Source organism: Heloderma suspectum, chromosome 9 (assembly GCF_057233095.1).
Source record: "Heloderma suspectum isolate Gila_16-S chromosome 9, 16-S_ref, whole genome shotgun sequence".
Lineage (NCBI taxonomy): Eukaryota > Metazoa > Chordata > Lepidosauria > Squamata > Helodermatidae > Heloderma > Heloderma suspectum.
The window spans coordinates 2,321,606-2,336,999 of record NC_139466.1 but is presented as its reverse complement, the minus strand read 5'-3'; the positions used below and the strand labels follow the sequence as shown (position 1 = coordinate 2,336,999).

General features: G+C 54.7%; 1 protein-coding gene across 6 annotated transcripts in view; it reads right to left on the bottom strand.

Annotated features, from left to right (window-relative positions):
- ZMYM3 (zinc finger MYM-type containing 3) overlaps positions 1-8,055 on the bottom strand; it is a 28,981-nt gene extending 20,926 nt beyond the window's left edge. For 2 of the 6 annotated variants that reach the window (XM_084813486.1, XM_084813490.1), the window contains exons 1-5: positions 7,332-7,404; positions 2,729-3,619; positions 2,186-2,229; positions 1,618-1,690; positions 56-338 (exon numbers count right to left, since the gene is read on the bottom strand). In XM_084813486.1, the coding sequence (XP_084669612.1) occupies positions 56-338; positions 1,618-1,690; positions 2,186-2,229; positions 2,729-3,602 (1,274 nt within the window). In that variant the 5' untranslated portion in view covers positions 3,603-3,619; positions 7,332-7,404. Of the gene's footprint in view, positions 1-55; positions 339-1,617; positions 1,691-2,185; positions 2,230-2,728; positions 3,620-6,907; positions 7,065-7,140; positions 7,208-7,331; positions 7,481-7,941 lie in introns of those variants that run through there. The other 4 variants (XM_084813488.1, XM_084813491.1, XM_084813487.1 and 1 more) reach the window with 4 other exon arrangements.
- Positions 8,056-15,394: the final 7,339 nt, after the last annotated feature.

Below are 15,394 nucleotides of genomic sequence, written 5' to 3'. Positions count from 1 at the left end.
CAAGGGCACCCGGGCATAGCAAGCCGTGGGAAGGACGCCTAGCCCCAGCACCCACTTCTTGCAGAAGGTGCAGTTCCGCTTGCTGAGCGGCCGCTTGGAGAAGGTGGTGAGGCAGGAGCTGGAGCAGAAGAGCTGCGGGAGGCCCTTGCGCTGATAGGCCGTCTGCCCCTTCTGCAGCGGCGTCCGGCAGTTGGCGCACGTCATCTTGGTGACGGTGGAGCGGGCCGCCCGCTGGTTGCGCAGAGACATGCGGGTGGTGCGGCGGGTGCGGGAGGGGACAAAGTCCTCGTCATTGGGGTCGTCCACCATGGCGTCTGAATCCTCATCCGAGACAGGGACTGTGAGGCGCGAGAAAGTTCGTGCTGAGCACCGCTGCCTGTGGCCAGACCACCTCTCTCCGCTTTATTTCTTTCTTTCTATACCGCCCAATAGCCGAAGCTCACATTAAACCAAAACACTGGAAAGTCACCCAAGAGAAGGCCCTGTCGGGCCTATGCAGAGTCCAGCGCAGACAGGGGGGGCTTGTAGCTGGAAAAAGACTTTGGCTCCCAGGGCAGGGCAGGATCCACTTTACCTATCTAAGTTGATCCATCCTCAAGCCTCTCTCCAAAATGCTCCAGAGGGGAGATTCCACCCTTTCCTTATAGATCTATTTTAAAACCATTTTTCTATCCCACTCTTCCTTCAAGGTCTGAGAGTGGGGAGGGGCCAGTTCGGCCACTGAGTCCAACCCCCCGCTCAGTTTCAAGCATTCCTGGCAGATGGCTGCCCAGTCTCTGCTGGAAGACCTCCAGCAATGGGGCCCCGCCACCTCCCCAGGCAGCCACTTCCATGGCCTGGCTACTCTGACTGTTGGGAAGTTTTCCCTGGTGCTCAACCGAAAGCTGCCCTCCTGTCACTGAAGCCCGTTATTTTGTGTCCTGCAGTCTTGGATTACGGAGAACAGGCTGCAGCCCTCACCAAGCATCTAGGTACTCGGAAAGTACTGTCGTATCCCCCCTTGGTCTTCTCTTCTCAAGCCTAAACATACCCAGTTCCTTCAATTTTTTCCTCATAGGACTTCGTTTCTAGTCTCCTGATCATCTCTGTGCCCTTCTCTGAACCCGTCCCAATTTATCTTCTCCTTAATTCTCTCCCATCCACTGACTTACTTTTACTCTGTGAGGCGGGGGGGGGGGGGGAATGCCAAGACATCGTCACTGGCCCAAGAACACTTGATGAGCTTCAAGACTAGGCAGGGATTTGAACCTGAGTCTCGCCAGTCCAAGCCTGACTCCCTGTCCAGTACACCACAGTACCTGTAAACAGCCTACTCTTCCAGAGAAGGTCTGCAGCTCAGTAGCAGAGTGCTTGCTTTGCATGCAGCACCTCCAGTTAAAAAGGATCCCAGACAGCTGGGGACGGGGAAGGTCCTTCTCTCTGGCCAAGGGCCCTAGAGAGCCACTAACCGCTCAGAGGCAAGACTGGGCAAGATGGACCAATGCGCTGACCCGGCACCAGGCAGCTTCCCAAGTTGCTCTGATGTTCCTGGCTGATGTTCCATCCTGATGTTCCATCTTACTGTTTGGGAGCCGTTCTCTGCACTGAACTTCAACAGGGCCGGCTAAAGCAACTTACTGCTCTCAGAGGAGTTGACCGTTTCAGGCCGAGACACCTCTGCCCTCCTGGCTCGCTCACTCCTCTTCTGCTCCTGAAAGACACCGAGGAATCGTCGCTACAGACAGAGGCAGGCAGCCCAGGGAAGCCCCCACTCTGCAGCTGTCTACTGAGCGCCCAAGAATGCTAGGCACAGTTCAAGTCATGCAGCTCAAGGTAAGCCCTGCCCAAGGCTAAACCAGCCTTCCCCAAGTTGGTGCCCTTCAGATGTGTTGTACTACAACTCCCAGCAACCTCAGCTAGCATGACTAATAGCCATGCTGGTTGGAGAGGACAGGAGTTGTGGTCCAACACGTTTGGAGGACACCAGGCTGGTCTACATTGGTGCACACACAATCATGAGGCGGAGAAAAAAAAGGAGGGGGCACAAGTAGTGCACATAGCTTTAAGCCTGGGACACCTAAGGAAGGGCAACGGAAGCAGGATTAGGATCTTTTGCTCCTAAAAGAGCAACATGCGGCCAAGGCACTGAGGATCTTCGTGGAAAGGCTAATGCTCGGGTGGGCTGCCACCCCCCCCCCCACCTTACCTTTTCAACCGGCTGCTCGCTCGCCTTTGCGCCAGGGCCTTCCCCTGCAAGAGAAGCACAAGAGAGACCCAAAAGCTGGCAAGAGGGCCAGGGATGGGGCAAGTTGCAGTCTTGCCATAAATGCAGAGCCAGGGACTGGAAGGAGCTGCTGCTTCAAAGCTACCACCACATGCCTATCTATACACACACACACACGACTGTGTTGGCTGGGTGTGTGTGTTGTGGGGAGAGAAGCAGAAACATTTTGACAATCGGCACAGCAATCAGAAAGCCAACCGGGCCCTCTAGCTCTGCCCGGGGAAGAAGCGGAGGTAGAAAGCATCTTGCAAGGGAGGGGAGAGCAGCTGGATCCCCAATGTGCTGCTTGCTGAGCACAGACAGGGCATGGCTGTGCACAAGGAGCCCTGGAAGGAAGCTGCAACAGCCTTTTCCCAAGAGAAGGGCAACAGGAGTGGCCACTGGCGTGCCTCTCCCACTTGGCACCAGAGCAGAAGCAAAGAGGAGAGGGCTGTGCCCCAGGAATAGCCCCCTCTGCTTACCCACCTGGCAGTGGGGCCGACTGTTCAGTCTCTTGTGCTTTGGGCTTGGCAGGGTCCTTCTGGCTGGAGCTGCTCTCTTTCTCAGCCTCAGCCAGGCTCCCTTTCACCTGCTCAGGAGGAGGATCAGAAGCGCTGTTGGGGACGGACTCCTTCCCCTCCTCTGCGGATGCCGCCACGTCCTCCTTCCGCACTGGCGAGCTTTTCCTTGGGGATTTCAACCGGGCTTTCTTTGCCAGCCGCGGACTTGTTGGTGAGCTGCCAGGCGAGGCGGCTGGCTCTTGCAAGGGTGGTGTGCTGCTCGCCTCCACCATGTCAGGCGACTCCACCACGTGACTGCCCAGGAGGGAGGCTGCGCTCTCCGCCCTGCCGTCTTTTGCGCCTCCGGAGTCTGCTTTCGAGGCAACTTCTTCTTTCCAAGCTTCTGGCACAAGAGCTTCGGTTCCTGGCACAGAAGGGTCCCTGGGCCCATCCTCAGGATCCTCAGATGCACGTGCTTTGTACAAGCTGTCCAGGTCCTCGGGCTTATCCAGAGCCCCCAGATCATCCTCTTTGCTCAAGCTTTCCAGGAGGCCAGGCTTCTCCAAGATATCCAAAGTACCAGATTTGTCGAGGGCTAGACTGTTACTGTTGGGCTTGCTTAGATCCGGCAAGTCGTCTGCTTTCACTAAGCCCAGGTCTAAGTTGCCATCCGAAGCAGTTTGCTTGGGCGCTTCCCACTCCATCTCTTGGGACTGAAGAGCTGAGGCTTGTGGGATGGAGGCCGTCTGGGAGGCCAGCAAATCCTCTCCAAACTCCATGTCTGCAGGGAGGTCACCAATCAGTGGCTTGTCAGGCAGAGACAGTGGCCCTAGAGAGCCAGGAAATTCACTGGAATCCATTCAGGAACAGCTAAGAACTGGGGACCAGAAAGGGAAAGGAAAGCACATCAGAACATTTTCAATAACTTGAATAGTTGCTCCTCTGAGCAGCCAACTCAACCACACCCTGGAGGAGATGATTCTATGAGTCTATGAGCCGCCACCACCAAGGGGCCAGACTGAAAACAGAACCCCCCAAATGGGCCCAATAAGCCAGAATTGAAACTGAACCAAAAATCTCTGACTCGCTTTGACCCTAAACCAGAATCAATTCCCTAATCACAAATACTGGAAACCAGTTCAAAAGAACTGGTTCAGAAAACAGAAGTTCAAGAAGTTATTTGAAAGGGGGGAGTTGTGAGAATTGTCACATCATCCCTGCCCCCCCCCCATACCAACTGAGGTTTCTCACACTTTGGGGACCAATTTTGGGAGAAACAAGGTTGGCAAACACATACAAGTTACTAGCTGGAGGATTACTTTAAACAACTCAGGTGCTGAGACCAAAGAGTTTGAAGGTGCCTTTCTACTCCTGAGAGCCCGTGGCATTTTTCCATCCACATGCTGTCATGGGCCCTGCTCATTCAAATGATAAACAGATTGTGCCCATCCCATGCACACAGGGCCCTCCCAAGATGCCCACTGAATCCCACCACAGTCCACAGGGCAGCTCAGAAGGGCCCCTTTGCAACACCATCAGCCAGGCCCCACAGAGGAGCACAGCTGCTCCTCAACGCTGGAATTCCTCACAAGGTCCCCAGCAGCCCAAGTCTGAGTACGCCTCTCCCCGTCCTTCATTTTAAATTTGGACAAGCTTCTTGGCAGCCAGGAATGGTGGTCTTTTTAACAGTTGGATTTTTGAAAAAGAACCATTTTAATTAAGCATGTTGAGAGCTTGTTTCTAAATGCTGTTGCTAGCTCTGAGCCACCGGGAGAGAGCAGGCTGAAAATCCAAATATGTAAATCTGAAGTACACAAGGTAGCTGCAGCTTGGAGGCATATTTCGGAGCTGGCCCTCAGTGCTGAATCTGCATTAGCAGAACCCAGAAAAAGAGCAAATGCTACTTTGGAGAATAGCGGAGGCTGTTTGGCAAGCAATGTCTGTATGAAATCAGAAGGTGTTGCCTCTCTTGTTTCCTCTCAGTTAACCCCTAGTCTCCTCTGAACAATGCTGGGGGTAAAGCAGCTATGGGTGAGGTAAAAGGTGTACAGTCCTGTCCTGGGCACTGACTACCACTGACAGGTAGTAGAGACTAGACTGAAGATCCACCGCCAGTGGACTAAATGTCTAGGCAGAGTTCCTTTATCTGCAAAATGGGATATATGGGGAGGGAAGTTTTCCCTCTAAGCCTTCACACCTCAATATGGCATCAACCCTAAATCTTTAGCAGACCTTTATGAGTTTCCTCCAAATGAGGAGCCCTGCTTTTAGTCTCCATCAGGTGCAACTACAGAGCCACCGCTTCTTAGGCCTGGGGGCAGGTGAGTGACCTGGGCCTGGGGAGGATTCCAGAGTCCAAAGGAGACCAACCACTAGCAGCTTGCCTGCCTACTGCTCCATGAGCAGCACTCTTAGCACCTGTCCGTGCCTCCCCTGGCTGTCCGCCATGGAAACTAGGGTGAGGCCAGAGCACCCACACTTCGGAGGCAATTGTGTGCCGGTGTAACAGGTGGAGCTGAGGACGGACAAGTTTGCATGACATCTCTTGTCAGGAATAGTCTGTGGAACAGAGCTGTGCCCCCGACCTGTTTATCTGGGAGGGAGGGAGGGAGGAGCAAATGGCCCCTTTAGAAGGCGAACAAAGGTGCTCCAAGGGAATCTCTCAACCTGGGCCGCTCATGCAGTTCAAGAAAGACAGAAGCACTGAAAGGAACCCCAAAGTCATGTAGTCAGATTTTCTTAAAATACATATCTAGGGTTCTCAGTCTTCCCTTGAACCTCTTCAGAACAAGATTCCACAAATTTGACAGCCTTTGGTGTCCAATAGTTTTTCTCTTAACTGCACCACTCCACAGAGGTACACAAGACATTGTTTGCACATGCACAAACACACCCTTCACTATTTCCTCTATCCCTCTCAAGGATCCACCACAGATCCTCCTCAGCTTCTTCCAGCTCTCTCTGTGGGCTTATGCTGCAGGAGACCACCCCACCCTGGTGCCCTCCAGACATTTTCAACTACAGCTCCCAATCTTCCTGACTACTGGTCATGTGGGCTGGTGGGATTTCAAGCATAGAACAGTTGGCGGGCACCAGGTTGGTGAAGGCTGGATTGCTCTTTCTCTTCAGGGGCATATGCAACAGGCTACCCACACCTTATCTGTGCATGCATCATGGGCATAACTGCCTCCTGCCAACTGTTATCACTTATAGGAATAACTCAATGACCACTTTCCCCACTCCAGTGTAATTCTCAACCCCCAAATCAAGTAGAGTCACTAAGGGTGCAATCCTACACATGGTTAGAGAGAGAGAAAGTCCTACAACTGCAGACCCCTCTCTGGGGGAAGGCTGTGTCAGACAAAGCAAGGCCTGGCCTAGCTCAAACCATTTGCTCCTTCCTCCCTAATGCCCTTCAAACCCAAATCTGCCTCACTGGCAACCAACATCCCACCCTCCAAGGGTGCAAGGTATGACTTAGGCTGGCCTGTGCCCAGCCCTTTGATCCAGGATAGCAGGATCCAAGCCCCCCTCCTCCCAGCGGAGCCCAGATCCAAATCTGCCTTGTTGCAAACTCTCTCTCCCCCTGAGACTTGAACTGGCCCAATTCAAACAATTTGCGCCTCCGCTTTGAGCCTGTCCTTGCAGGGTCTGCTTCATTGATTGCAGGCTTCCCCCCAGGCGAGACTTGGCTCGGCTCAACCAGCTACTATAACTGGAGCTTGTCCCAGCTCAAGTCATTGGCTCCTCTCTCTGCATGTTCCCTGGCTGATGTCCTCCAGAGTGAAACCTGCTTCACTCTGCAAACCACTACCACTCCCTCCCTCCAAGGCAACAGGCTGAGACTGGCCTGGATGGTCACAACTTGAGCGGGGGGTTGGCCTAGATGGCCTACAAGACCCCTTCCATCTCCTTAATTCGCTGAGCTCAACCGCTAGACTCGTCCTCCTTGAGTAAGTACCCACAGGATCCCTCCCCCTGGGGCAAGCCAGCCCCGCCTCAGTGCAGATCACTGTCTTTCCCGCTCCACCTGCCAAGAGCGTCAAGTGAATCTTTCCTGCTGCTGTAACAGGGCTGTGTCTCAATTCAACGCTGTGGTTTCTCCCCCACCCTCCCCGACCAAGTACTTGCAGGACCCCCTCCCCCTGGTGCTGCTTAGCCCTACCTGACTGCAGATCCGTACCCCTCTCCTGGCGTAGCCCAATCCCAGATCGACTAGCCCCACCTGCTCCTAGACCTGGATTTGGTCCTGTGAGCTCCTCCCCGCGCCAGCAAGTGCCTGCAGGATCCCTCCCGCTCCCGTGCAGGCCCGGCCTCGCTGCGGAGCCCCCCCCCCACCTGCCGGCCAAGGGCTCCAGGTGAGATTTGGCCTGGCTCCTCCCCCTGCCCAATAAGTACCTGCAGGATCCCTCCCCTTGGCGCGCGGCAATCCCCACAGCCCCCTCCCCCGGCAGCAACATTGGCCCCGCCCCCGCTCGAGCCCCCTCCCCGCCGCCAGGCCCCTCCCCCCTCACGAGGTCTCGCCCCGCGCCGCGCCCCTCCCCCGCGGCCACGATGGCCGCCCTCTTCGCCCCCGCCGCCCCCCTCACCTGCGGCCGCCGCCGCCTTTCCCCGCTCAAGCGGCGACGGCGACACCGACGCAGGTCCCCGCCTCCTCCCACCGCCCGCGCTGCCCGGAGCCCACCCAAGGTTCGGGTCGCGGCTGCGGCCCCTTTAAATGGAGGCGCCGCTCGGAGCCCTCAGCGCGCCGCAGCCCGAGCGAGGGGGGAGGTCGGGGAGGACGCTGATTGGCCGCGGCCGGGCCAGGGCGGCGTCGCTATTGGCTGCCGGCTCTTGGGCCCCGCGCCCCGATTGGCTGTGGCGGGACCTGGGCTCGCGAGACTGGCCGCGGCGGCCCGGCTGCGCGCAAAACCCGGCGCGGAGCGCCCCGGCTATCTGGATCGGGAGGGGGGCAGAAAACCCGGCGCGGCGAGATTCGGAGCGGCGCAGCGTGGGGGAAGGGCGGGTGGGGGGTGGGAAACGGGCGCCTCCCCCCCTCCTCTTCGTCCCCCTCCGCACTAAACAACAGTTACTTCCTAAATACGGGGAGGGGTCGCGGGGAAAGAATGCGCCCCCTCCTCAAGCGCCCCCCTATGGAAGTGGGGCTCCCCCTGTTGAATCTCTTCCCCCCACCCACCCACCCCCACGGTGCCCCCTCACCTCTTCTCCCCCCTCGGGCTGTGGGGTGCGCAGAATGGCTCCCCCCAGCAGCAGCCGCTGCAGCCGGAGCGCCTCCCCGGGGCGGCGAGTGACGGCGAGACCGAGCGAGCGAGCGCGCGGCCAGGGTGGGGCGGACACGGGGCAGCAGCACGGGCACCGCCCCCGGGACGGACGGACGAGGGGGGGCAGCACGGGAGACCCCCTTCCTCTTCCCCCACCCGCCCGCCTCGGGAGGGACCCGCCTCCTTGCAACGCCCCCCCCAAACATGAATGTGATTGCAGCCCACCCACCCCCTTGCAGCGCCTCTTTCCCCTCCTCGGGGTGGGGGTCTCTGCCCCATCGTGGAACGTTTCCAAGTCCGCCCCCAAGATACACGCTGCAGGAACCCAAGTTCCCCAAATCATCTCCGCATAAATGCCCCATGGAACAGCCCCAAATACCCCCCTGCACACACCAAACGCCTTACTACAAATCCAGGAGCCCCAGCTTCACCCCCCCAACACCCTAACATGCGTTCACTGCACCCCCCGCCCCAACGTAGACATTCCATCATGCCCACTTGGAACATGCGTGGCCTGGCACATATTTAACCCCCTCCCCCAATCAAGCAAGGTCTGACCCACTTCATAGAGGCTGGACTGCCATGCAGAAGCCACCCCCCCTCCCCCAGCTGCACTCTTCCTGATCTGGGCCAAACCACCCCCCTCCCCATACACACATCCCTCCCCCCTGCAGTCTTTCCTCCCTCAAAAGCATTATCTGGAATTTAGCCCTTTGAAACAGCCTCTTTTCCCACAGATTCCCCCCCCCCCCGCAACTGCACCATGCCCTGGGAATTTGCCTCTATGCTACTGCCCTGTCACCCACCCCCGGTTCCAGGAATTGTACCAAGGGCTGGTTTTGCCACACACACCTTGTGCACTCTGGCCTCTGCTGCTCAGAAATGTTGGGATCAATTGTGCCTATCCAGCCAAAACCAAACGCAGGTGGTGCATTTGAATTTTGGATGCCGACAGTGCAAGAGAGAAAGCAAACCAAGGAGGGGAAAGAAAAAAGCTTGGTGTTGCTTGTGAAAGTGCCCCTAAGGCAGCACTCTTGTTTCAGACAAACTCCTGTTGAGCACCCCCGTGTTCAGAAGTCTACCAAAGCCACAAAGCTCAAAAGTGGCGCCGTTCCCCAGGAGCCCAGCACAGGCCATCAGACACTCACTCAGGCTCTCCCCACATCAGTAATTAGCTCCTCTACCTGCCTCTTCCTACATGTAGGTCTCCCGGGGGGGCGGGGGTCCTTGTCACCTTGAGAACTTCACATGGTCAGACCAGCCTCATACCCCAATACTACTGCGATATTAGTTGCTTCAGAGCAATAGTGTGCAAGAAGAGGACAGACAACCGCTGGCAATTGCTAAGAGAGATGCGGGCCCCTCCCTCCCCTCAGTTCAGGGGGAAGAGGATCGAGGAGAGCAATGAGGAAGTCAGCTATGGAAGGCACTCTGGCACAACCTATCCGTGCACACCTGTGTGGAAGGGAAGCCACATAGCCCACCTGTTGGTCTTAGTTACACACTGCAAAGTTCAAAGGGGTTTCTTTCTCTCTTGAGGAGACTCCAATGGCAAAGTCGGAGGAGCTGTTCCCTGGAGCACAGACATGATGGATTCTCATCCCTTGACATCCCCCCCAACCTCACCTCCCCAGTTTCTGTTAGCCTGTGGTCACGTAAAGAAGCAAGCTACCATTTAACACTTGCATAATACTTTCAGCGGAGTTCCAGTGAGTTTATGCCTTTGGAATGGTGGGTTTCCACCCTCTCACTGGGTTTGCAACCTGCAGTGTATCTACCACCTATAAATATGTTCACGTAAGAACAATTTGTATACGTCTTTGCGGTTTTGTTCTGTTTTGCTTTCTTTTTTATTTAAGAAACGGCATCCATTCTAGCTGAATGATTCTACAATTTCAGAATCCAGCTATGCTTTGGAACTTGACAATGTCCCAAACCACATGTTTGGTTGGTCTTCATTGTATGCTACTCATTCTTACATTTTAGATTAGAGGGTTTTTTTCCCCAGTTGGCTTTCTTCATACTGTTCCTGTTAGATGCTTCACTGTTGTCCTACCTTTCCAGGAAAAAATGACCTGAAGTCTCTTCTAACTTCAACTATCTGTTCTTTTTTTTAGCCCAGCTAAACTTTCTGCCACCTTCCTTTTACCAAAGAGCAACTGGTTTAAAAGACTTGGCAAGTATGGATGCCATCCATGCCTCTAATCACTTCTGGAGTGTCTGCAGCAGGGCTGGCCCAAGACATGTTGCTGCCCTAACCCTCTGCTCCCCCCCCCCTGCCACAAAGACACATTCCATGTGTAGAAGTTGACCAGACTGGCAGATGAACCTTAATTCAACACTGGTGGGGGGGCAGTGTCCTCCACTGCACCTGTGAGCAGCAGACTAGGTTGCAGGGGGGCAGAGGGGCCAGCCCCGGAGGGAAGGGCTGTAGGTCAGTGGTAGGGCCCTTGCTTTGGATGCAGAAGGTCCCAGGTTCAATCGCTGATGGCATCTCCAGGTAGGGCTTGGAAAGACCCCTGCTTGAAACCCTGGAGAACGGCTGCTGCCAGTCAGTGTTGGCAATACTGGGCTAGATGGACTAAGAGTCTGACTCGGTATATGGCAGCTTCTGAGGCTCTGTGTGGCACACACAGCTCTGTCCTCCAACATCTCAGTAACTCTCCCTGTCCTCCAGTACCTGCAGCTTGAGGCAATTGCCTCACCTGTCTAATGCAGGGATGGAAAACATGTGGCCCTCCAGATCTCATTGGACTGCATCTCCCCTCACCACTGGCTACGCTGGTTGGGGCTGATGGGAGTTGCAGTCCAGCAACATCTGTAGGGCTTCACATTCCCCACCTATGGCCTCATGGCACAGCTGGTCCTGCTGCACTGCTTTCTACCTTCTTTGGGGAGGAAATGATTGAGCAGAGCTGGGCTAGTGGCCAATCCTGGGCCCTTAGACTGACCAAGTGTGCAATCCTATATAGGTTTAGGCAGAAGAAAGCCCTACATCTCCCAGCATTCCCCAGCCAGCCATGCTGGCTGGGGGATGCTGGGAGTTGTAGGGCTTTGTTCTGTCTAAACATGCATAGGATTGTGTCCTAAGCCATTATATTTGCATTGACATCAGCTAGATGAGATCGACTGTCGAACAGCATAGTCAAAGGCTGTAATTCCCTGCGCACCTGGAGGAAGCCCCACTGAACTTGCTTCCAGATGAGCATGCAGGATCAGTCTGTAAGATTGTGACCTGTGAGGCACCATTCTCACCACCCCATATATAACAGAGTAAACCCTGACTGCTCATTGGAAGGACAGATACTGAAGCTGAAGCTCAAATATTTTGGCCACCTAATGCAAAGAGAAAACTCATTGGAAAAGATCCTGATGCTGGGAAAGATTGAAGGCAAAAGGAGAAGGGGACGGCAGAGGATGAGATGGCGGGATAGCATCACCGATGCAATGAATATGGACTTGAGCACACGCTGGGAGAGAGCCGAGGACAGGAAGGCCTGGCGTGCCATGGTCCATGGGGTCACGAAGAGTCGGACACGACTTAGCGACTGAACAACAACAACAACAAAACATACTGTCCTCCCTTGTAGGATTGTTTGTAAGGATTACTGAATTAAGTTGTGCAAACATTTTAAATGGTGCCCACCTTAGCTGGACCATAGGTCTGGTCTGGTTTGGAGTTTCAGCTGAGCTTGTTACGGATTTGTTTAAATCACTCTTCTCTTAGGCTGCAGCCGTGGCTTTCAAATGGTGTTCCTCCATTAGAGGATCAGATATAGCGAATAAGCTTCCCTCCACAACAGCTTGCCCAACTGACAATCTTCTCCCACAATGCACAGTTGCAAAGCAGGGCTGGCTGGTTGCCTTGTTGTCTCACATGGGGCAACGTGAGGAGGTCCAACAGGCCTGGCCAGGGCCCTGCGTGAACTAGGTTGCGCCTAGAAGATGCTTCAGAATCATCTGCTATGTTCAGGGAATATACCTGCATGGTCTCAGCGGATATGGCTGTGGAGAGGGTGCCTTGAAGATACAGAGTTCCTTCCCCACGATCTACCCCATTCCGACTGCACTTGGCGGGTAACGGTTGCCTGCTCTCCCTTAAGTGAACGCGCTGCAGTCCTCAGAGTCCCTCGGGCACCCAGGGAAAAGGCGCCTGTGCTAGTGAGGACTGGGTGCTCTAAAGAGAGCTTACTGCAGGGGCTTTATGGCAGCTCCCCCCTAGTTGTGTGGGAAGAGGGCACTGGGGAGGCCAACTGGCACCCGCGCATCCCTTCACAGGCCCAGCCTGTGGAACTGGGGGGGGGGGTCCTGCTCTCCACATCGCCGGTGCCTCCGCTTCCAAGTGAACTCGCTATGCGAGCAAGATGGGACTCGCTCTGCTGCTGAAGGGGCTTGGCAGCCGCTCCAGAGGAAGTTACGACACTGAGGAGGGCAGCATGGATTTGAATGAGGCGCACTGGGGAGGGGTCGAGGTGCCTGCGCGGAGCTGGGAGAACTCATTTTCCCAGTGCGTGAAAGCTTTGGAGGGCCAAGGGCCAGCTCAGGCTTGCCGCAGAAGTTTGCCTCTGTTCAAAGACGGCAGCAGCAGCCAGACAAGGAATGCACAAGCCAGAATCTCCCTCCCTCCCTCGCACACACGCACACACTTTTCATTGATGGGGCTCTACCCCTAGTCCAAAAGCATGCCTCCCCGGCCCCCGCTTGCTGCCGCTGCCATCACCAGTCTGGACGCAGAGCGCACAAGCTACAGCTGCTACCCCCAGGGACGCAGTGCGAGGGGGGGATGGAGACCGGCTGGCCACAAGCCAAGCGCAAGGCACAAGTGCTCCGCGTGCGGGGAGCAGGGGTGGGGTGTGCGCGCACACTCGCCGGCTCCCCCCGCGGATGCCTTCCCCCGCACCCCCTCCCCTCAGCTTCCAGGTTTTCTCCTTGCCGAGGCCTCTCCCGCCTCCTGTTGCGACGGCCTCCCGGCGGGCATTTCCTGCTGCTCTCTCCGGAGAGGTTTGCTTTCAAGCGCCAGCCTCCGCACTCTGGAAAAGGAACAGAGCCTGGGTTGCTGCATGCGCAGATGGAGTAGATGCTGCACCCAGGCCTGGCAGCCGCGCAAGGAAAATGGCACTGGGAATATTTGGCAACGTGAGACCTGTGCAAGTGCCGAAGCTGTAATGCCAGTGCTGGAGCGCTGGCAAGCCCACGACTCTGCGAAAAGGGTTGTTGTCCAGGGGTTTTCATGAGCACCTGTCCCTGGCCAGGGCACAACATAAATGCGTGAAACAGAAGGTCTTGGCGTTGGAGACCCTGGGAGGGCCTCTACCTACATGCAGCCTTTAACAGCCAGTGCCCTTTCCTCGTGGGTGTACCTGCAAGCCACAATATCTCCCTGGATGGGGGTTCCCAGATGGACAGCTGGCTCTTCATGGGACACATACAGGGTGGGTGAATGAGTGGGGACAAGTTAGGGGAAATCAGAGCACAAGAAACGTGGATGGCATGAATTAGAGGGGACAACACAGAATTGTGAAATGAGGGATTGACTTGAGTAAGGCCTGGCTGGGTGAAGACAGGACAACAGAAGCCAGAGAGCTGCATCCCCTTTGGGAAATAAGTTGGAAACTTTTTGGAACATGGCTCAACTTGAGACATCTTTTGTGGCTTAGAAAAAAACAAACCCAAGTCAAAATGATACATCCCAGACGTACATCCCCAAATGATACATTCCTGGCTAGGGGGCCAGGAAAATGACACCCCCTCTTTGCGGCTCAGAGCAACTGGGGTTGCTGGACCAGATTTTGGGTCTGGAGCCCTGGACAGCTCATGAAAAGTGGATGACAATCCGTCTTACAGTTCTATTCGGAGCCGAGAAGTGGTTGTTTTGATGCTAAAAAAAGTCTCCGTGTATTGCTGTTGCTGTTCTGCAACCATCTTCCATTGGCCTTCTCACCATAAATGATGGGCCTATATTTAGTAAACTAGATGAAGTGGAGGGAGATAGAAGCTACCTCTCCCAGGGGCAAGTATCTTATAAAGTCTGCAGAAATCAGATGTTAGCCAAAGATTATACCCACAGGATGTCCAACATTGCTGGGTTGGTCTAGAATAAGAAATCAGATGTATTTAACATACCCCATCTTATCATACACAATTTAAAAATAAAGCAGTATCTTTTATTGAAATGACCCTCTAAAAGTTGAGAAGTTTTTGTGTTAGGCTGAGTTGACCTCAGGTCCTTGTATAAATGACAACCTCAGGTCCTTGTATAAATGTTGGCTGCATATGGGAATGTGTTGTCCTCATTTTAAGCCAGTAAGATAGTTCATGTAGTTTGTAGTGGAACAATAACAGGTCTGTGAACAGTTAGCCTTCTGAAACGACTGAAATATTGGCATCTGTAATCAGTTGCACAGCTTGACCCTATGCACATATATTTGGAAGTTAGTCAAACCAACTGTAATGGACTAAATTCCAAGTAAATGTGCATAAGATTGCAAGCCATATTTTCTGTGTACTTGAAATTTAGCTATTTTCCTATTTGGGCTGGTGAAGAGTTCAGCATAACCCACAAGTTTGCATAGTCCCAACACGAACAACAGAAGGTGACCCCCCCAATGCTCCTTAATATATAGGTTTTTTCAACACTGCACATCCACAATCTAGAATCCGTTGTCTTCTTCTACCTGAACACCTATCATAGACACGTGCAGATAGATTTACTGTAACCCTCTGCATGGTTATTCGGAAAATGAACATAGGATTTCCCTATGGGATCCTGACAGTGTTCAGCTATTTGAGAAAGAGGCACAGTGAACTAAGCTGGGCTCCCTTTCTAGTAAACATGCATAGGATTTCGCTGCATCTTATGCATATTTACTAGGAAATGTGCCCCTGTGAGGGGGGGGATGCATAGGATCGGGCTGCGGGACTCCGGTCTTTTCTCCTATTGCCAGCAGTTTTGCGCCTGATTTGGGTATCACCAATTTGAGCAGTACTCTAGCCATCCGTGATCTGCATTTATTTGAATATGCACGACCAGGGCTACCTACCGCCACCCCCCCTTCCTGCTCTAAGCCAGAAAAGAGGCCCGGCCCTGGCGCCCCCTGCCGGTGGGCCTATTGCGCCAGGACGGCCCAATTCGCGACGCTGTCCCTTTAAGTAGCAGCGCCCCGCCGTAATGCGCCTGCGCGGATCTCGCGGTGCCATCGCGTCGCTCAGTCCTCGTTTTTTCTTCCCTTCTCCCTCTGCTGCCCCTTTGTCCCTTTCTCGCCTCTCAACCACACATGACTGGAAAGCGCCTCGAGTGGTGATTGGCAGCGGTTTACGCGGGCTGGGGGGGCCAGAGCGCCCGGCCAATCACTCGGCGACGCCTTTTGAGCGGCACCCCGCGCGACCAGCGG